Source organism: Melanotaenia boesemani, chromosome 21 (assembly GCF_017639745.1).
Source record: "Melanotaenia boesemani isolate fMelBoe1 chromosome 21, fMelBoe1.pri, whole genome shotgun sequence".
Classification (NCBI taxonomy): domain Eukaryota; kingdom Metazoa; phylum Chordata; class Actinopteri; order Atheriniformes; family Melanotaeniidae; genus Melanotaenia; species Melanotaenia boesemani.
In genome coordinates, this window is record NC_055702.1 from 326,101 (window position 1) to 349,465 (window position 23,365).

The 23,365-nt window shown below is 41.4% G+C and overlaps 1 protein-coding gene across 7 annotated transcripts in view; it reads left to right on the forward strand.

Moving 5' to 3' along the window:
- Positions 1 to 22,377, forward strand: part of LOC121632755 (transcription factor COE3-like) — a 76,372-nt gene extending 53,995 nt beyond the window's left edge. For 3 of the 7 annotated variants that reach the window (XM_041974473.1, XM_041974475.1, XM_041974474.1), the window contains 5 exons: positions 3,017 to 3,082; positions 10,892 to 11,054; positions 12,575 to 12,778; positions 13,962 to 14,126; positions 17,451 to 18,122. In XM_041974473.1, coding sequence (XP_041830407.1) covers positions 3,017 to 3,082; positions 10,892 to 11,054; positions 12,575 to 12,778; positions 13,962 to 14,126; positions 17,451 to 17,482 — 630 coding nt within the window. In that variant the 3' untranslated portion in view covers positions 17,483 to 18,122. Of the gene's footprint in view, positions 1 to 3,016; positions 3,083 to 10,891; positions 11,055 to 12,574; positions 12,779 to 13,961; positions 14,127 to 17,450; positions 18,123 to 21,890 lie in introns of those variants that run through there. The other 4 variants (XM_041974476.1, XM_041974477.1, XM_041974479.1 and 1 more) reach the window with 3 other exon arrangements.
- The last annotated feature ends 988 nt before the right edge of the window (positions 22,378 to 23,365 follow it).

Genomic DNA, 23,365 nt, shown 5'->3' on the forward strand with positions numbered 1-23,365 from the left:
GGAACATCCGACATGGGTTAGTCAAGAGAAATCCAGGAAACAGGTAGAAGCGAATACCAGGGGTCTGAAAACAACAAGAACAACTCTAGATCTGAACAACATTAGTAAGTTGACCCTCTGGCAGGGAAGCAGAGACTGGAGAGTATTTAAGTAGGGCAGGGAGCAGGTGAGGAGAGTGAGCAATCAGGGCTGGTGGAGCAGATGAGCTTGATTGCAGAGCTGCACAGCAGAGCAGCAAACATGACATGCCCACACCTGCTCAGCGCCTCTCACCAGGAGCAACTCCAGAATGGGAGAGGGTCCAGCCCCTCTCAAGGACAGTTGTTCCAGAGCCCAAGCCATGGTTCGAGGTGAGTCCAATTATATCTAGCCGGAACCGCTCAACCTCGCGCACCAGCTCAGGCTCCTGAGGGGTGACATTCCACGTCCCAAGAGCTAGCTTCTGCAGCCGAGGATCAGACCACCAGGGTCCCCGCCTCCGGCAGAATGAAACGTAACTCCAGGTTCCCGATTAAGCTTAACTCCAGGTCCGTGATGGAATGTAACTGCAGGTCTACGATGGAGCATAACTCCGGGTCCATGATGGAGCGTAACTCCAAGTCCCTGATGGAGTGTAACTCCAGGTCCGCAGTGGGTCGCAGGGCTATACTGGGCTGGTGAGGGGTCAGCATGTCACATAGATAAAGAGGTGCAAGGCCATTGATGGAAAAGAAAACAAACAGAAGGATTTTAAAGTGAATTCTGAACTGAAATGGGAGCCAGTGTAGAGAGTACAGGACAGGAGTGATGTGGTCATGTTTATGGGTGGTGGTAAGGAGCCGGGCAGCTGCATTCTCCTTGAGCTGTAATGGTGCTGAGAGGGCTGGTTTACTCCAACGTAGAGGCGTTGCAATAGTCCAAGTGTGAACTGATAAAGGCGTGGACTGTTTTTCAAGGTCCTTATGGCCAAGGAATGGTTTGACTTTGGCTAATAGGCAAAGCTGAAAGAAACTTACCCTGACCACACAGTCTATCCTGTTTTATCCTTTATATTTGAGCAGGATCAAAAACAGAAAAATGTAAATGGATTTCAATGTGCACATTTTTGCACTTAGATCACAAATGAGGAGTACTTTAGGTCACATTGTTTACATTAGCCTAGAAATAAAATTACACCCAAAAACATAAAAAATGTGCAATGGTATACTGGCCCATCTCCTGGTATACTGGTCCGTCTCCCGGTATACTGGCCGGTCTCCTGGTATACTGGCCAGATTCCTGGTATACTGGCCGGTCTCCTGGTATACTGGCCGGTCTCCTGGTATACTGGCCCGTCTCCTGGTATACTGGCCGGTCTCCTGGTATACTGGCCCGTCTCCTGGTATACTGGCCGGTCTCCTGGTATACTGGCCGGTCTCCTGGTATACTGGCCCGTCTCCTGGTATACTGGCCGGTCTCCTGGTATACTGGCCGGTCTCCTGGTATACTGGCCCGTCTCCTGGTATACTGGCCGGTCTCCTGGTATACTGGCCGGTCTCCTGGTATACTGGCCGGTCTCCTGGTATACTGGCCCGTCTCCTGGTATACTGGCCGGTCTCCTGGTATACTGGTACGTCTCCTGGTATACTGGCCAGTCTCCTGGTATACTGGCCGGTCTCCTGGTATACTGGCCCGTCTTCTGGTATACTGGCAAGTCTCCTGGTATACTGGTCCGTCTCCTGGTATACTGGCCCATCTCCTGGTATACTGGCCCGTCTCCTGGTATACTGGCCCGTTTCCTGGTATACTGGCCATGACTCACCAAACCTTACCACAGCAGTACTGATGTACCATCCTGAATGAGCTACACCTTCTGAGCAGCTTCTGTGGCCTGCAGACATCACTTCATGTTACGTCTAGTGGTGAGGACACTGGCAACCCTGCAGGAACAATTTTTTATGGGGGTTGTCTTGCTAATTGCCTCTCAATTGGCCCCCACATTAGCAGCTCAGGCTAGGACTTTGGGCATTGCCATGTTACGTCACTACGTACATACTCTGATAGAAATCCAAAGATAAATTGGAAAATGTAAACCAGGGCTTTTTGGAATTTCACATTTCAGGAGTGGATGCAAACACATCAGATGCAATTATTAGAGTAATCTGATTACTCCTAGTTATCAGATTTTAATTGTCATGTGAATGTGAGCTCAAAGAGCAAGACAAAAGAAAGAGAAGAGATAGATGTATGAAGTAAAAGAACAAAAAGGAAGAAAGTAAAAGGATGTATGAAAGGATTGTAGATGGCTGGATGAAGAGGAGGATGTATGATGGATGAAGAGGAGGATGGAGGGGGTGGGGTTAATTGAAAAGCCTCCTGAAGAAGTTTGTAATGAAAAGCAGCAGATTAACGAAGAGAGAGAGTGTTTAATTAAGATAAAGACTGAATGAAGCATTGTTCTGCCGGCACATGATTACATACAGAAAAACACACGAGTGTCAGTTGGGACGAGCTGCAGATGGAACCGGTTCCAGCCCGTCAGTCTTACCAATAAATCAATAAAGTTCTAATTTTATGAAAATCTGAAGGTAAATTTCTGGGTTATTAATCATGTGCTGAGTTTACTGTCAGAAACACATCACTGTATTCATGGAGGAGATCAGTCAATCTGATCAGGAGTGTTTGTACATTTTTACAACTTCATTGATCTTATTCTCACAGACAAAATGAAGACAGAACATTTAAAAACCTCTGATTTTATTCAGAACAGCTTTATAGATGTATTCTTCAAAAGAAGGTGACTCCTAAAAAATCTACTTTTCTTCAAATTTTTTAACATAGGTTTTAATGGGCAGAGCCTTCTGGTTCTAGTGTTCCGGTATGTTCTGCATTATCCTGCCAAAGCAGGGTCTTTACTTCCTCATCCATATGCTTTGTCCTGCAGTCATCTCCTTCCACCATATCTGACTGGACAGTTATCTGGCCTCATAGAAAGACACTAAAGTAAATAAACCGCAAATGTCCACTAAAATACTAACCTCCTCTTCCTCTGTTCCAGGAGGTTCTGTTGAAGCGAGCAGCAGACCTGGTGGAGGCGCTGTATGGGATGCCTCATAACAACCAGGTAAGCAGCTCACCTGAAACCATCTACTTCTCTGATGACTGTCGAGTGGTAAAGTCCAAGTATTTCCACTAAAGCAAGTCAAGCTGACCATTGTGAGACAGGGATCCTCATCTTCATCACCACCCGGCTAGATGGTTGTTTCTATGATCCTTCGTCTGATCTGATTTTAACCGTGGTCTTCCTCTCTGTGCTGCTCCACCCTCAAACGCAATCCTTCTCTGAGATCAGCTGATCCGACTTTTCCAAAAACAGCACCGTAAAAACATGAAGACTTACACCAACCTAAATTCATTCCACTTTATATATATATACATATATATATATATATATATATATATATATATGTGTGTCACAGTGCCTCCTGTAGACCAATCCAAAATCGTGGTACCGAGACTCCAGAATAGGATTAAAGAGCACATGAGACAAAAGTAAAACACAGGAAGTTTTTTTTTTTTTTTATTAAACTTTTTCAAAATGACAAATAGGCATAAGAAACATTGAATAACAATTCCAAGAACTCCAAACAGCATATGAAAGAAAAAAACTGAAATGTATGAATATTGCCAAAAATCAAATAGTATAACATCAAACAGATGAAACCTAATTAAAATTAAATAAACATACAGCAATAGAAGCAAAGTAAAAAAAAAACAAAAAAAAAAAGGGGGGGGGGGGCGGGCACTTGGAGAGTCTTAAGGCTTTGTCATTTTCCAGGGTTTTAACTGATGTGTAAAGGGTCTTTAAGTCATTTTTAAAAGCCACAAAGTCTGGAGAAACCTTGAAAAACCTATATTTGTGTATGTAATATTTTCCAATAATTCAAATATTATTGCACAGAAATTCAGTGTTTTTGTTTAGATGAATAATCCCAAACAGAACATTATTATAAGCAAATGCAAGTATCACAAACTTAATAGATAACTATCCAGAAATTTTATCCCAAAGGGATTTAACCACCGTGCAGCTGTAGAATGTTCCTGAGTTTCTACGTCATTCTGACAAAAGTTACTTTCATTGCTGTTCCCATTAAAAATTCTCCACATGGGTAAATATCATTTAATGTTTTAAAATGTACTTCTTTCATCTTTGGTAGTAAAGGAAAAGAGAAAAACCTGGTTCTTACTTTAGTTACATCCATCTCTGGGAACGTTCTAAATGAAGTGTATTTTTTAACAGGAAGAGGGAAAATCCCGTTTGTTCATTTGTTGTCTTAAAATTTTGTTGTTACATTTATAATCCAAAAAGTTATTTTCATCAATATATAGAGCGGGAGCTGGTGTTATAGTAGAGTAACATTCCTTTAACCACAGGCTTTGATTGCTGACAAGTATTGTTTGTGTGGACACTAAACTTTAAATTTATTTTTGAAGCTTAAATAATCTAAATGTCAGCATTCATATCCAATAAATGAGTAAAACTCCAGACTCCCTTTTCCTCCCAGGCTCTACAGTATAATGTTTTCCTCTGGTGTAGAATGAATTTGTTATTCCAAATGATCGTATTTTGTGGGGTGAAGTTGTGTTTGTATAACATTTTCCAATATAATAATACTTCAGTATTAGGATTCAGGGGATCAAAATCACATTTGAAAAGAAATTTAATTCCTCCAACAAATGTGCAGGGAAACTAAACCACAGACTTTCCTCGTTTTTAATGAACAGCTGCAGCCATTTTAATTTAATGGTTGCATTCATGAGCTGGAAATCAGTAACGTTCATCCCTCCTCTGCTGCTGGAAGCACCGCGTCACTTTTTCTGATCGAAGGTTGTTTGTTATTCCAGATGAAATTGTGGTGTATCTGGTTAAATCCTTTTTATACTTTGATATATTTAAGGTTGGATAGATTCATCTTGAAATTCCTTCCATTTTAGTTAAGAAGATCCTTATTTCTTTGAAGCCAACTATTAAAGATTCTTTGATTTTTTTGTATCACAGGTTGAATATTTGTTTTCTCTTGGTCTCTAAACTCTTTATTAATATTAATCCCCAAATATTTTACTTTGTTTTTTACAGGTATGTGATAAATCAAGGGAGAAGTATTTCCATGGCTAAGATCTCACATTTTTTCATATTCAGTTTTAATCCCGATGCTCCAGAAAAAAAGGAAATAGCTTTTAATGCTTCAGGCATCTGATCATCTTTCTTTAAGAACAGAGGCCGTTCAGTGGCCTTACAGTATTATTGTTCTTTGTATAGAGAGATAACATCTCTGTTCCTAAAATGAAGAGAAGAGGGCTGATTGGATCTCCTTGTCGAATTCCTCTTTTAATATCAAATCTTCTTGTAGTCCCTGACTGAAGTAAAATAGTACGTCTTATATCCTTGTACAACATTGAGATAATTTTGGTAAATCTGTCACCAAAACCAAAACTTTGTAGTGACTGTAAAATAAAATGTTCTATCATGTCAAAAGCTTTAAAAAAATCTAGAAACAGGATAATACCATCATCTTCTATTAGGTGACTATAATCTAACACGTCTAAAACAATGCGGATGTTGTTATGAGTTTCATTTATGATTGTATGTGTTCCACTTTTTAATTTTGTAGCCAAGGCCTGTGTGAAAATGTTATAATCTAAATCTAGTAAAGTGATTGGTCTTAAATGTTCAGTAATTGTTTTATCTTTATTTGGTTTTGGTATCAGATGATCAAACCTTAACGTTTTATTCTGTAAACACTCCAGCAGTACGTCGTAGAGTAATTCCCTTAAATCTGACCAGAAGAACTGATAAAACTTTGCTTCAGTGTCCCGGTGATTTTCCAGGCGCAATTTTCTTTGCTGCTGTATCCAGCTCCTCTATTTTAAGTTCAGCCTCACAAATAAATTTTAAATCTTGATCAATTTGTCTAATAAATGGTTTGACCATCTTAAAAAAATGTTTCGGAATTGGTTTTGGACTCTGAAGCGTAAACTTATGATAGTGTGTAAATAGGTGATTCGAAATTTCTTTGGGTTGGTATTGTTTCCTGAATTTAGAACAGTAATTGCATTTCTTCCTTGTCTTATCTTTTCTAAACGACTAAAAGATGAATTATTTTTCTCTCCTTCTTCAATCCATTTAGCTTCGGAGCGAATAAATGCACCTTGGGCTTTTTTCTGATACATTTCATCTAATTTAGATTGTAGTTCTATAAGTTTACTCTTATCAGCTTCTGTTGATCGAATATTTTTACAGAGTATACTGATGTCATGAATTAATTGTCTTTCTTGTTCCTTAAGTTCTCTACATTTCTCTCTGCCATAACTAATGGAATACTCTCTAACCTTATATCTTAAAAATTCCCATTTTATTTATATTAGCTTGTGAGACATACTTTAAGATTTCTTGGGTCACTAGCCAAAAATCAATTCTTGACTTATAACTTCCACTGGGCCTAATCCATGAGAACTGACTTTCTGTAGGGTTCGCCTGCCTCCAAACATCAATCAAAGAGGTGTTTTTACAGAGATTTGCAATATTTTGATTATACTGATGATTTGAATACTTTGTAGGGAATCTGTCGGACCATTCATCAGGAACACAATTTAATCTCCTCCCAACATAATCAGTCCTGAATTTTGATTCTAGTTTCCTTATGAGATCCGAAATTTTTTCCAATAAAATTTTGTTCTTATAATCCCGATTGTAACCATAAATATTTATAATAATCAGTGAAATTCCATCTACGTTCAACACTGCAGCAATCCAGTGACCTTATGATATTTCCTGGGCAATTGTTTAAACAAATGGCCACACCAGCTGACTTATTTGTACCATGACTGAATAAAATTGTATCCCCCCATTGATTTCTCCAGAAATTTGTATCATCTTCACAAGAATGAGTTTCTTATAGAAATACACATTGTGCTCTTTTCCCTTTACAAAACAAAAAAATAGCCTTTCTCTTAATACTGTCCTTAAACCCCCTGGTATTTAAAGAAATAAAAGAAAGAGAATGTTTTAAATGATTCATACAAATAAATCTTGCAGGTGAATAACAGAAAATTAACAATAACCTGCTTAATAACGGATTATACCCTTAGTCAAGTAGAAAACGATATATATGTATTTGTACTGGCCCCACTAACCAAACCTTTAGTGTCTCATTGATGCTTTAATCTGCTGGAGATCTCTTGAGTCTCTCTAAGCAAAAATCTGCACGTCTTCAATGAAGCCGAATGGATGCCCTCTTCTTCTGCTCCCGAGCCTCTTTAATCTTTGGCCACAGTCTTTCTCTCAAAGCTCTGTCCTCTTTAGACAAATCCTCTGCAAATCTGACATTAGCTCGTTTGCAAACATCACAATCTTTAGACAGCCTCCATATTTCGTTTCTGCCTCGTACGATTGCGTTCCTTCCTCCCAGACGATGGATAGAGTCCACCATATCATCCATATTCCATGGCACCCCTGGAGCGATCTTTGTGAGAAGTGAAATCACTACAGCCCTGGTATCTTCATTTTCTTTTTCTCTCAGGACTTTCACCCGGAGATTCCATCTTCTTTTGTATCTATCTTGCTTCACGCATCTTTCCTTTAGCTCTTTGATCTCTCCATTTAGTTTGTCCACTTGTTGCTTTAAATCAGTTGTTTTTTTCTGATACTTGATAACTTCTTCGCGGAGTACAACGAGCTGGCTCGAATTGTCCTCCATTTTTCTGTTAGGTTCTTCCATTTTCCTTTGCTAAACGTCAACTCTGTCTGCTAGCTTATTGACCGCTTCTAGAATTTTCTTGCTGGTCGCATTTTCCTCCTGGACATCTTCCACAGGCCTTTTCTTTTTCGTATTAGCCGTTTTGTCCGGCGTAGATGGTGGCGCACCACGTTTATTAATGCTGAATTCCTTGCTTCTTCCTAGCGTGTAGGTGTGATCACGTTTGTGAATAAATGAAGGAAAAATAACTTTTTTGTACGCGTCTAAGAACATTAACTTGCTTCAGAGTTGTATTTCTTCACTAAAATTGACGTATAAGGAAGGAAGTATAACACAGGAAGTATAACACAGAAAATATAACACAGAAAATATAACACAGGAAGTATAACACAGAAAATATAACACAGAAAATATAACACAGGAAGTATAACACAGGAAGTATAACACAGAAAGTATAACACAGGAAGAGCGGTATAACACAGGAAGTATAACACAGAAAATATAACACAGAAAATATAACACAGAAAATATAACACAGGAAGTATAACACAGGAAGTATAACACAGAAAATATAACACAGAAAATATAACACAGAAAATATAACACAGAAAATATAACACAGGAAGTATAACACAGGAAGAGCGGTATAACACAGGAAGTATAACACAGGAAGTGTAACACAGGAAGTATAACACAGGAAGTGTAACACAGGAAGTGTAACACAGGAAGTGTAACACAGGAAGTACAACACAGGAAGTATAACACAGGAAGTGTAACACAGGAAGTGTAACACAGGAAGTATAACACAGGAAGTATAACACAGGAAGTGTAACACAGGAAGTACAACACAGGAAGTATAACACAGGAAGTGTAACACAGGAAGTGTAACACAGGAAGTATAACACAGGAAGTATAACACAGGAAGAGCGGTATAACACAGGAAGTATAACACAGAAAATATAACACAGAAAATATAACACAGGAAGTATAACACAGGAAGTATAACACAGAAAGTGTAACACAGAAAGTGTAACACAGGAAGTGTAACACAGGAAGTGTAACACAGGAAGTGTAACACAGGAAGTACAACACAGGAAGTGTAACACAGGAAGTGTAACACAGGAAGTATAACACAGGAAGTATAACACAGGAAGTATAACACAGGAAGAGCGGTATAACACAGGAAGTATAACACAGGAAGTGTAACACAGGAAGTATAACACAGGAAGTGTAACATAGGAAGTGTAACATAGGAAGTATAACACAGGAAGTGTAACACAGGAAGTGTAACACAGGAAGTACAACACAGGAAGTATAACACAGGAAGAGCGGTATAACACAGGAAGTATAACACAGGAAGTGTAACACAGGAAGTGTAACACAGGAAGTGTAACACAGGAAGTACAACATAGGAAGTACAACACAGGAAGTACAACACAGGAAGTATAACACAGGAAGTATAACACAGGAAGTGTAACACAGGAAGTATAACACAGGAAGTATTACACAGGAAGTATAACACAGGAAGTGTAACATAGGAAGTGTAACATAGGAAGTATAACACAGGAAGTATAACACAGTAAGTATTACACAGGATGTATAACACAGGAAGTATAACACAGGAAGTATAACACAGGAAGTATAACATAGGAAGTGTAACACAGGAAGTGTAACATAGGAAGTGTAACATAGGAAGTATAACGCAGGAAGTATAACACAGGAAGTATAACACAGGAAGTATAACACAGGAAGTATAACATAGGAAGTGTAACATAGGAAGTATAACACAGGAAGTATAACACAGGAAGTATAACACAGGAAGTATAACACAGGAAGTATAACATAGGAAGTATAACACAGGAAGTGTAACATAGGAAGTGTAACATAGGAAGTATAACGCAGGAAGTATAACACAGGAAGTATAACACAGGAAGTATAACACAGGAAGTGTAACATAGGAAGTGTAACATAGGAAGTATAACACAGGAAGTATAACACAGTAGGAAGTATAACGCAGGAAGTATAACACAGGAAGTATAACACAGGAAGTATAACACAGGAAGTATAACATAGGAACAGAGTTAAATTTAAAATAGTAGGTGACAGATTAGCTGAATATTTTAGACTGAGTCCGTTCTTTGTGTATTTTGCAATTCTTTTGATTTTATTTCCTTGCTTTTAATCTCTTCCTCTGTCATTCATGCATTCATTCATTTCATTAATTTATTTCAATCATTTTGAATATAGATAAAACAGTATGTTTGTTGGCAGGTCTATTGAGCATTGATCAGTTTCATCTCAAAGTTTTCTCATCCTTCAAACCTTGTTACCTTCCTGAATGCATCTCCAGATGAAGCTTCCTCTTCCCCCTCTTCCTCCCACTCCTCTTTATCCCCCCAGCCTTCCTGACCGGCTCTGACACGCTTCTTGACCCAGGAGTTAATCTCACACACAGAGCTGTTATTATGACTACAGGTGGATTTACATTCGTTTACAGCGTCCGATCTCTGTTCAAGGTTATGCTGTCGCTTCACTAGACCTGTGTGTATGTGTGTGTGCACATGCAGGTTTGATAGCATGTTGTCACGTCATGCATGTGCAACCCAACGTAAAACAACCTGAACAGTGTATTTGTCCTGTTAAACTGAACTGCATTCAGGGTAACCTAATTCAGACCAGCATCACAGTGCCTCGTGCAGACCAATCCCAAGCAGAGGCATCCTAGACTTCCTGTTATACCAGACAGACCCTGGTATCGGAGGTGCATGTCCCATTATGGGAGGTCTATGTCCCGGTAGAGGAGGTCTGTGTCCTGGTATAGGAGGTCTTTGGTTTTGTCCCCATTGATAAACAGCAGTTCTAGATAAAAATGTGACCTGAGCAACGCCCCTGGTCAAAGCCATCAATGAGTCATCAGATGACAGGAGTCACCAGTTACGAAAACAGACAAGATGAAAAGAATCACAAACAAGATCAATAATTACCTGAACTAAATCCTGTAAGTCACCGTTTCCATTACAAAGATCTGCTGATCTAATTAACAGTTTTTTTTAATCACTAATTACAGCCTGCTGCAGAGTCACTGATACTGAATCAGGCCAGTTACGTAACCACATGGCAACCAATCACAGCTTCAGACTACGCAGGTGTGACTCGGGTGTCTTTCATTGCTGCAGGAAATAATTTTGAAGCGGGCAGCAGACATTGCTGAAGCTCTCTACAGCGTTCCCAGGAACCACAACCAGATCCCGTCAATAGGCAACACCACCTCACACGGCATGATGGGGTTGAACTCCTTCAGTGGACAGCTGGCCGTCAACGTCTCCGAGACAACACAAGGTCAGTCATGAGTCCTGCAGAGAAACAGTTTACAAGCTCCAACACTGATAATCATATGATCAGCAGGAAAAAGATAAAATCAGTTCTGGTTCTGAAGCAGCTCATGCAGATCCACCAGATCATCCAGAAACCAGATCAGACCACAGGTCCAGGGGCCTCATTTATAAAACTATAGTATAGCAAAGCAAACTACAGGTGGCACCTGCAACGCAAAAAAGAAATGCGGAGCACTTCAACTTTCAAATTTCTAAAAGTCTGCGCAAACACGTCCTATGCAATAAACTCTAAAGCGGCGCAGGTGAGGGAGCACCTTGCCCCGCCCACATGGTGGCTATAAATGGTCAGGTGGACGCCTGTAATACATATTCATCACATCATTTGCATGACGGCTTGGGAGGGAAAAAGAGGGAAGAAGTGGAATTTTTCGGGGTGTGAGACAGAGATCCTGATGTAGCACGTTGGAAAAGGTAAAAATGTGTAACTGGTGGACACGGCGTGGACATTACTGGTGTCAGAAAGACAGAATAGTGGCAGCAGGTGGAGACGCTGTCATCACAGTGGCAGAAGGGAAGAAACACCAGAGGAGTCGGAATGTACGGACAGGGGTGAACAGTAACACCTTCCAGGTGGGACCTTCAGTAAGACGTTGCAGCCCACAGTAGATTGTTGTTGAGAAAAGCTGCTAGATGACAGTAATGATGGCGATAATGTAGTCTTTGGTTTTAATTTATAAAATAAACATGTACAGATACATCTGAGACTGGTGCTACCAGATAATATAATGTATACCATAATATAATAATATTATTAATATTTAGTATCATTAATATTAGTATTATTAATATTTAGTGTTAAATAATAATATTTCTTTATAGTTCCTTGGTGTTCCAGCTGGGTGGGCGGGGCTCCAGCTGGGTGGGCGGGGCTGCAGCTGTGGGTGGAGAGGGTGAGGCCAGAGACTCCACCCAGCACCGCAGCACCTCTGTCCTCAGAGGGAGTCCAGCAGGTGTAGAGGGAACCATCACCGCTATTTACCAGGTGGACAAGGAGCTGCATGAAATGGAGACTGTCCTGATGGAAACTGGGACACCAATTATAAAAGGACTGTGTAAGAATAAATAAATAAATGAAATCCACTTCTTGTGTATTTCATAAGCATTGCATCACTTCTAGACCTCTAGTCTGTCCCACTCTGCTGGATCTCAGAATAAATGACCAAAGCTTTTTTTCCACATCTTCTTTTATTGACTGGTAAATGTTAGCAGACTCTCCACCTCATCATCTCCTTGATTTTATTATGGATCGTTTGTGTCGTCGTTTCTCATTTTCCCAGATTCTGTGCGTATGCCGTGGTCAGAGTTTGCATGGAGGGAGGAATGTTAGGTTTTTACAAATCCCAAAAGTTAACTATATTTGGTGTACGCCGGTTTTTGTACCTACGTCAGCTTTAGAAATGAAATGAAGAGTTTCTGTTGAGTGAGAGGACCCGTTTTTAGAACTCCAATGTATTTCTCTTTCAGTTGGTTACAGTCGAAACACCAGCAGCGTGTCACCACGTGGATACGTACCGAGTTCCACCCCCCAACAGAGTAACTATGGCAACACTGTCAGCAACAGTATGAATGGCTACGGGAATGCTGGTATGCCGAACCTCGGAGTGGCGACATCTCCAGGTTTCCTGAATGGGTCGTCTGGCAACTCGCCGTACGGCAGTAAGTATCAAGGTAAATACTCTCTAACCCTAAGTAACATCTGTTGGTGTTACATTTGTTCACGTTATATCTATTCATGTAACGTCTGCTCACGTAACGTCTGTTCACGTTACATTTGTTCACGTTACATTTGTTCACGTAGCGTGTACTCATGTAACGTCTATTCACGTTACATCTGTTCACGTAACGTCTGTTCACGTTACATTTGTTCACCTTACATCTGCTCATGTAACGTCGGTTCACATGACGTCGGTTCATGTTACATTTGTTCACGTTACATCTGCTCATGTAACGTCTGCTCACGTAATGTCTGTTCACGTTACATTTGTTCACGTTACATTTGTTCACGTAGCGTGTACTCATGTAACGTCTATTCACGTTACATCTGCTCATGTAACGTCGGTTCACATGACGTCGGTTCATGTTACATTTGTTCACGTTACATCTGCTCATGTAACGTCTGCTCACGTAACGTCGGTTCACGTTACATTTGTTCATGTTATATTTGTTCACATTACGTCTGTTCACATAATGTCTGTTCATGTAACAGCTGTTCATCTTACGTCTGTTCATATTACATCTGTTCACGTTACATCTGTTCATATTACATCTTTTCACGTTACATTTGTTCACGTTACGCATGTTCATGTAACATCTCTTCACATAATGTCTGTTCACGTTAACATCTCCTTACATAACATCTGCTCATGTAACGTCTGTTCACATTACATTTGTCCACGTTACATCTGTTCAAGTTACATCTGTTCAAGTTACATCTGTTCATGTAGCGTGTACTCATGTATTGTCTGTTCACGTTACATTTGTCCACGTTACATTTGTTCACGTAACGTCTCTTCACGTAACATCTGTTCACATTACATCTGTTCACGTTACATTTGTTCACGTTACATTTGTTCACGTAACGTCTGTTCACGTAACGTCTGTTCACATTACATCTGTTCACGTTACATTTGTTCACGTTACATTTGTTCATGTAACGTTTGTTCACTTAACGTCTGTTCACATTACATCTGTTCACGTTACATTTGTTCACGTAACGTCTGTTCACGTAACGTCTGTTCATGTAACGTCTGTTCACATTACATCTGTTCACGTTACATTTGTTCACCTTACACATGTTCATGTAACATCTGTTCATGTAACGTCTGTTCAAATAGCTCTGTTTCTGTTCCAGTCATCCCCTCCAGTCCCACCATGGCCGTCTCCAATTGTAACTCCTCACACGGCGTTTTCTCCTTTTCTACTGCCGTCAAACAGAAGAGCGCATTTGCTCCTGTTGTCCGGCCACCAGCTTCACCTCCTCCCAACTGTTCTACCAACAATGCTAACGGGCTTCAAGGTAAAACCGCACCTCCTTAACTGATCCTACCTAAAAACAACCATCTGTAAAACTAAATTCTACATGAATAAATAAAAAAAACCTGATCAAAAAATAATAAAGTAAACAAAGACTCCTATCACTGTACCATCAGAGATAATGGATGCTCCCTCTCCTCTTTAGTCTGCAGGACACGCTGTCCATGCTTTCCACAAACTAGTTCACATTTTCATCCAGGTTTCCACTTGCCTCTGACCATTTTAAATGAGCTTTGGTCCAGAGAAGGTGGTGCTGGTTCTGGATCCTGTTCACATCTGGCTTCTTCTCTGCATGATGGAGCTTTATTCTGCATTTGTGAGTTTCAGGGTGAACTGTGTTCACAGACGGTGGTTTCTGGAAGTCTTCCTGACTCCATGCAGTGGTTTCCAGTAGAGAGTCATGTCTGCTTTTAACACAGAAGATCACCAGCATCCAGCCTTGTCCCATGTACACAGAGATTCCTTCTGATTCCCTGAATCTTCTGGTGATATTCTACACTGTAGATGGTGGATCTTCAAAGTCTGAGGAACATTTTTGTGAAATTGTTCCACAGTTTTAGATCCAGTTTGTCTCAGATTGGAGAAGCTCTGTCCATCTTTCCATCTGAGAGATTCTGCCTCTTGAAATGCTCCTTTTATACCCAGTATTGTTACTGACCTGCTGCCAGGTAATCTGGTTAGTTGTCCAATGTTCCTCCAGGTGTTTCTGGTTTGTACCAGGTACTTTTCCAGCCTTTTGTTGCTCCTGTTTCAATTTTTTCCAGACATGTTGCTGCATCAGATTCACTATCAGCTCATATTTTCATCACATGGTGAAACATATCATCAAAGTTTCATCTTCAGATTTTTATCTTCTACTAGTTGCACAGGCTGGAAAACTAGGTTGGACTTTCTGGAGCGGTCCTTAACTGGTCCAGGTCCTGTTTAAAAGGCCGGAGTTAGTGGCCATGACTTGTGGAGTCCCCTAGGGGTCAGTCCTTGGACCTCTTCTGTTCAACTTGTACATGCTCCCTTTGGGTCAGATATTACAGAACTTTAAAATTAATTATCAAAGTTATGCAGATGATACACAACTTTATGTCTCTGTCACCAGACGACTGCAGCCCAGCAGACTTACTGTGTCAGAGTCTGGAGCAAATAAACACCTGGATGAAGGAGAATTTCCTACAATTAAATGAAGACAAAACTGAGATTATTCTGTTTGGTAGAAAGAGAAGAGGGTCAGCATTGGTAAACACCTGGAGACTCGGGCTCTTAAAACCACCGACCAAGTTGGTAACCTTGGAGTGTTGATAGACTCAGACCCGACTTTCAGCAGCCACATCAAAGCTTCACTAAGAAGCTTTTTACCAGCTCAGAAACATCAACAGAATTAAAAGTTTAGTTTCCCAGAAAGACCAGGAGAAACTCATCCATGCATTCATCTCCAGTAGACTGGATTACTGTACTGGTCTTTTAACAGGACTTCCCAGTAAGACCAGTAAACATCTGCAGCTCATCCAGATGCTGCTGCTGGAGTTTTAACCAGGACTAAGAGATCTGAACACATCACACCGGTTATAACATCTTTTTACTGGTTTCCAGTTTATACTGGTTTCCAGTTAGTCCCAGAATAGCTTTAATCCTGTTTAATCCTGTATTTGGCAGCTACTTTGGCCAGGTCTTTCTTGTTAAAGAGATTCTGAATCTCAATGGGACTTCCTGGTTAAATAAAGGTAAAAAATAAAAAAAAATCCCTTCTGATGGTTTACATCCCAGAACGGTTTAGGCCCAGAATCCATCTGTGATCCATTCAGAGAATGTAAACCTGGCAGAGCTCTGAGATCCAGAGACTCTGGACTACTAGTCCACACCAGAGTCCAGACCAGGGACCAGACCAGGGTCCAGAGTAAACCTGGAGCAGCAGCATGTAGCTTTTGTGCTGAAGGAGATGAAAGTTTAAATCCAGGTTCAACATTTGGTTCTCATCGTCTCTGCAGGAATCTGCTGCTGTTGTTTAGCTGCTTTTCATCATTTTAATATTGTTTGTCGTTTCATTGGGATTCTGCTGTTTGTTGCTGCTGAAAACTTTCTTTGCTCCGAATGTGATGCTGCTAATGTTTTATGTGAAATGTAGAAATAAACTTGTCTTACTGGGAATAAATTACGCTGATGAGATTCAGTTTTATTTACATTTTAAGTAGTTATTTCTCCCCATGTAGGCATGGGTTCTCTCCCAGTACTCCAGCTTCCTCCCACTGTCCAAAGACAGGTTATCTGATGACTCTAAATTCTCCTTGGAGTGTGTGTGTGTGTGTGCGGATGGTTGTTTGTCCCTATGTGTTGGCCCTGCGATGGACTGGTGACCTGTCCAGGTGTACCTGCCTATCCCTTGTTAGTGCTGGGATAGGCTCCAGCTTACCTGCGACCCTTTTAGAATGATCAGTAAATTAATTTAATAAAATAAATGACATTTTATATCAGCAATAAAAAAATAAAATAAATAATTAAAGTTTCAGACGCCAATCTGAGTTTCATCTGAAATGTGCTGGAAAGCATGAGTCCGCCGTTGGTGGGAAAGCTGTTAGTCCTGCATGAAGAGTGACAGTTCAATCCATGTTTTATTCACCACGACCCACAGAAACATCCCCTAAACACACACACTCAGCAGTCCGTGTGTGATTTCACTGTTTCTGACAGAGAGGTTTGTCCAGCGTTAAATATTCATGCTGCTCTCCGCCTCACTCGCCAGAAAGGCCACGAGCCAGTGTGTTCGGTGTGTGCGCCCACGCACCAGTAAACCCAGTAAATCCAGTCGGGGGTTCAAACTCCAGCAGAAGCCAAAGCCAGTAAAATTCTGAAGAACCGATCCTGCAGGAAGTGACATCATCAATTGTCTTCAACATTCCTATCAATCAATGTCAAATCTGTTTGTTTACAGTAATAGAAAAACTAGATCCAGTAAAGAAACAAAGAAAAACCAAACAGAACTGAACGTTAACACTTAGACACATAAATAAGAAGAAGGACCCTGTGCTTCTGGTTCTTCACCCGTTCTGGACTGAAGACAGACCCCTGAACCATGATGAGGTCCAACCAAGAACCAAGCTCTGGAAATACTGATCAGCTGATACACACAGCTGTTGTCATGGTGATGAAACAACACTGGGATTTTTCTTCCATTGTTGTCGCTCTGATTTGTATGGATTTTTCAAACAGGTTTACATTAATTTTCTTTTCTCCTTCTTCTTCTTCCTCTTCTTTTTTTATCTTCATCTTCTTCCTCTTTTCTTTTTTTGATCTGCTGCTTCTCCTCCTCCTGCTGCAGCCATGTCCGGCCTCGTCGTTCCTCCCATGTAGAAAAGCTTCCTTCTCCATCACGTCTCTCCTCTCCCCCAGCCACAAGCACCAATCACCTCGGAGGGGGAGGGGCCTGTGACCTCAGAAAGCGGGGCCTCGGACAGCAGCCAACCAGTCAGATGGCTGTCTGTCACGTGATTGGACAAAATGTTTTTTACTTCAGCTCTGCAACTGTTCTTTTCTATGTTTGGGGGTTTAGTTTCTTTATTTAAATATGTGATATCACACTTTCGTTATGACATCACTTCCTCTACTTGTGATGTAATTTTGCTTGAAAGGGAGATCAGAGGCCTCAGATATAAGAAATTAGAATCAAAAGAACTTTGCTCATCCCTGATTGGTCAAACGCTGCTGCCAGGTCGCACCTTAATGACATCAGTGGTACCTGAATCCAGATGGATCTCAGCTGGTCCACATCCTACAGAAGAAACATGGAAGATTCCGGATTCCAGGACGAGAGGAAGGAGTGAGCAGTTTTCTTCCTACGCTGAGATGAAGGAACGTTGCTCCATGTTTTTATTTTTGAGGAATGTCAGGAGAAAAGATTTAAAGCTTCGTAAGAGGAAAAAGCTAAACTTCCCAACACGGAGCATCCGTCCGTTCCAGTCCATGCAGACCTTCTTTCTTTCTTTCTTTCTTTCTTTCTTTCTTTCTTTCTTTCTTTCTTTCTTTCTTTCTTTCTTTCTTTCTTTCTTTCTTTCTTTCTTTCTTTCTTTCTTTCTTTCTTTCTTTCTTTCTTTCTTTCTTTCTTTCTTTCTTTCTTTCTTTCTTTCTTTCTTTCTTTCTTTCTTTCTTTCTTTCTTCTTCCTGATTGGCTCCTCCCACTGAAGATGTGGGATTCCAATTTCCAGACCCAGGGTCTGGACCAGGGTCCTGGATCCAGGTTCTTGACACAGGATTCAGGACCTCTGAGGCCTTTAATCTCTTCTTAAACTCAGATAGTTGAAGCACAAAGAGTAAAAAGCATAAAAAAACATCATAAAAAACAGAAATAATATTTATCTTTTTGTCTCTGCTAACCCCGCCCTCAACCAGCTCAGCCCCGCCCCCTTATCTGTTTTTCTAAATGCTTTTACTGTAAAAACAAATCCTGCATCCTGATAGGCTACTGTGACTGTCCATCTTCCTGTTCAGAGGTATCTGTTTAACCTAAGCCCCTCCCACTGCACCCCCCCCCCCCCCCCACCCCACCCCCCGTTTTAACTGTGGTTTTGTGATTTTTCCTGTTTCAGTATTTCTACGTCACCTGTGGTTGAAGACACGCCCCTGCCATCACCATGGCAACCTGTTTTTGTATTATACAGAATACAAATACTGTATTTATATGAGATTGTTTTTGTATAAATGTCGTCATGTCGTCTTCATGCAGTTTTAGACGTGTGTGCGTGTATGTGGTGACACACCGAACATCCATCATTATGTATGAAAAAAAAGTCTTCGCAAATTTATGGAACTGTCAATCAAAGCTGACGTCCAATCAGCTGCACCTGATTTTGGTTCTGAGGTGGTTTCCTCACAGTGAATAAAGTCGGTTTGAAGCTTCAAATGTTTCCAGTCTCAATCTGTAAAACGGCTCAAATCCGAGACGGAGGACGAGACCAGGGACAAGACAGGGGACGAGATGGGGGATGAAACGAGGGACGAGACAGGGGACGAGATGGGGGACGAGACAGACCACAAGACGGGACGGGACGGGGGACTAGACAGAGGATGAGACGGGGGAAAGACAGGGGGTGAGACAAAGGACAAGACGGAGGACAAGGTGGGGGATGAGACAGAATGTTGGGAAATGTAATCATGAGTAAAAACTTGGATTTTATTTATTTGCTGTAAAGTGAAGCTGCAGAGAAGCAGAAACACAGTCTGACGTCCTGCAATACACACACACACACACACACACACACACACACACACACACACACACACACACACACACACTGAGCACAGGGGTTTCCCTGAGGACCTGATGGAGAGCAGGGAGCTCCGGTTGCCGTGGCAGCGGTAGGAGCTCCCCTCCTCCAGCATCACCTCCTTCTTTCCTTTGCTGCTCCGTCTCTTTGCTTCTAGTCTGAGATTCTGCAGAAGAAGCAGTTTCTGTCGCTGGAAGTAATCAGAGTAAATTTCCTGTACTTTTACTTTACTAGTGTAGTACTGGACCGACTGCTTGTTGGTCTGTTGGGAAACAGGAACTGGTCTAATTCAAGTTCCTGGAAACTAAACCAGAGAACCTTTAGAACAGTTTCATGGTGGAAAATGGAGAATTTATTTCACATTTTTTACCTCTTACTGAAGTCATTTTGGCAAACACATCAAATAAAAAAGTACTTTCAAAAGTACTGAGTATTTTCAGCTCCTACTAAGCGCCCAAATAAAACGTCACGTCACAAAAATAACTTCTGATTTGTTGTTAATAGAAGTGCATGGCATAATATGACAGATTACAGGAAAATATCCTGAGTGGCTTCCATTAGCCAATCAGACCACTGCGTTTTCTATGGAGGAAGGAATCGGTTATCAATCAATAATTATCCTACAACATAAATGTTATTAACAATAATGATTATAACTATAATCACAAACACTAATAATAAACTATGAAGCTCCAGGTCCTGGTCCTGGTCTGGATAGTCCAGGTCCAGATGGTCCTGGTCCGGATGACACAGACTATTATTATGCCCATCAACTGTGACCTACAAAACACACCCAATACTACAATACAGTCTGGAAACATTAGATATCTAGGCATAAACATTCCCCCCAGGTTATCAGAACTAACAAAGCTAAATTATGTCCAGCTATTTAAAGCAATAGAGGATGATCTCTCACGGTGGAGGCGCTTACCCATATCACTCACGGGGAGGGTTGCCACAGTAAAAATGATGGTTCTATCTAAAGTAAACTACCTGTTTTCAGTGATACCCACTAAACCATCCTCCAGCTGGTTTAAGTCACTGGACTCACATATATCTAAATTTTTATGGAAAAACAAGCCATCACGTATCAGTCTAAAAACTTTACAACAGACTAAAGATAGAGGCGGATTGGAGCTACCCGACTTTAATCGTGTTTTCTTAGCTAACAAGCTGCAGTATATCTCCAAATGGCTTAAACCTAGCAGTCTGGATGAATCGTGGTTAGATGTAGAGCAAGCATTGTGTGAGGATGTGTTTATCTCTGACCTGCCATTCATCAGCTCAACCATGAAAACACATAAGTGTTTTAAAAGCATCAATATCAGTTCCTCTTTAGTGGCTTGGTGGGATTTTCTAAAAATAACCAAATCCTCACTTTTTCCATGTAAGTTTACACCCCTCTGGAACAACCTGACATCCTGCAAAACAAAAAGCTGATTAGCTTCACTCAATGGAAAAATTAAAGGAATAAAACAGTTAGAACATATAATAGAAAATGGAAACTTCTTGTCATTTAATATTCTCACTTCACAATATGGAATCAGTAGCAAAACATTTTTAGAATATCACCAGCTTAAATCTATTATATGTAAAAAATATACCATTAATCAATTAAACTTACAGCTACCTATTAGGGTGGCAGAATTCATGAATCTCAATGCCCCAAAGCTATTATCAAAAACATATAGACTATCATCTAAACTAGAAGACTCAATCTGTCTTCCAACTTCAAAATGGGAGGGTGACTTATCCAGTAACTTTAATAAAGATAAATGGTCACAAATATGTTTAAACACCTTTAAAATGACTAAAAATTCAAATATGCAACTAATACAATTCAAAATTCCGCATAGAACTCATTATACAGGACAAAGGATGTTCAGGTTGGGTCTGTCACAATCAAAGGCCCAGGTAGGAGGTCTGGACTGCCGGATGTGGGCTGGAGGCCCAGGTAGGAGGTCTGGACTGCCGGATGTGGGCTGGAGACAGAACGCTGTAATCTGGATGGTGAAATCAGTGTGACCGAGCCGCTCCGTCCTGCAGACTGATGCTCTCCATTACTGCTAATCAATAACGGACCTATCGATTGGCCTGGTATGGATCGGAGAGCATCAGCCCGCTCTGCCTTTGTGTGTGTGTGACCTGTTTCACCTCATCTAATCAGCCAATCAGCTTGTTTACCTCATGTTTTAAACAGATGGAAGGTGTGTGCATGTCCTCCCCGGTTTCCTCGTTAGTGACGGGATTGGATCGTTTAGATCACCTGACCCAGCTTAACGAGCTCAACAAACTTTCAGAAACAGAGAAAGTTTGCAGCTGCTTCACTTCCTGTGTTCAGGAGGTCGATGGAGCCTAGCTGGGCGGGGGCACCATTTACTCCATCATCACTCAGCTGATAGTAGAACACAGTAAAGCCTTCACATGGATTTTATTTGATTGTTTTTATTATAATGACTTGACATCAGTGCTAGCTTACATCTGCTGTCCCCCTGCAGGTCTCAGATGAATCTCAGCAGTAAACATCAACAAGGTCCAGCCCATGGGTGTAGACTCGGGTGGGTACGAGATGGACATGTCCCTACCCAAATCCAGCAACTCCAGCAGCCGCAGAGCCAAAGCCATGTCCTCATCATGAATCATGTTGTTTCGTCATGGGACAGAATCACGGCTGCAGGTAGTTTAGAGAGAGGAGAGGATGAGGAAGGTTTATCTGACCTTCACATGATGTTGTCCAGACTAAAATGAAACGTTTTCTTTGATGCGGATCCCTGCAGAAACAGGAGCATAATGAGTTTAACATTGTGAACATTTCCTGGAACATCACGCTCTGAGCAGCTGAGGAGCTCCCAGGATGATGGTGGTGTTTCTGTTCATGGTCACCTTCTCCTTCAAGGCTTCATTAAGTTGGTGAGCAGTGGATTCTTGTTCTGAGGGATTAAAGAACAAGTGGGAGAATACTGATCTCTTCATCCCAGAAATCCTTTATTAAAATGATTTTCTATCCCCTCAGTTTCATGGTTCTGCTAACAAACGTCTGCCATGAGTACAGTAGACCCTGGTCCAGCTGCTCTGTGGACCAGTTTCATGTCCCTACCAGTGTCCGAACCAAGCCTACCGCCTTAGTTCAGACAAGGAGTCGTAGTAAATATAGTAGGAAGAACATGAGGACAGAGCTTAGGTCTCCCCACATAAAACCCGCCTCATCCAATCACACGGGATGCGTGTGATTGGTGCTACTTGATTTAAACATGTTCCAAACGTCAGCAGCAACCTCAGATCCAGAGACCAGCCGCTACGTTCATACATGGAACTGGTTAGAAACCAGTTAGTATCCGGTCCTGAGTTTCTGTTCCTCAGTGTCTGATCCTGAGTGTCTGGTCCTGAGTGTCTGATCCTGAGTGTCTGATCCTGAGTGTCTGGTCCTGAGTGTCTGATCCTGAGTGTCTGGTCCTGAGTGTCTGATCCTGAGTGTCTGGTCCCAGTCCTGGATGTCCAGTCCTAAGTATCCAGTCCTGAGTGTCTGATCCTGAGTGTCTGGTCCTGAGTGTATGGCCCTGGTCCTGAATGTCCAGTCCTAAGTATCCAGTCCTGAGTGTCAGATCCTTAGTGTCTGATCCTGAGTGTCTGGTCCTGAGTGTCTGGTCCTGAGTGTATGGCCCTGGTCCTGAATGTCCAGTCCTAAGTATCCAGTCCTGAGTGTCTGATCCTGAGTGTCTGATCCTGAGTGTCTGGTCCTGGTCCTGGTTTTCCAGTCCTAAGTATCCAGTCCTGAGTGTCTGATCCTGAGTGTCTGTTCCTGGTCCTGAGTGTCTGGTCCTGGTCCTGAGTGTATGATCCTGGTCCTGAATGTCCAGTCCTAGGTGTCTGGTCCTGAGTGTCCAGCCCTGGCCGTGAGTGTCTGGGCCTGGTGGTAAGTGTCCGGTCCTGGTCCTGTGAGTCCAGTCCTGGTTCTTAGTGTCTGGTCCTGGTC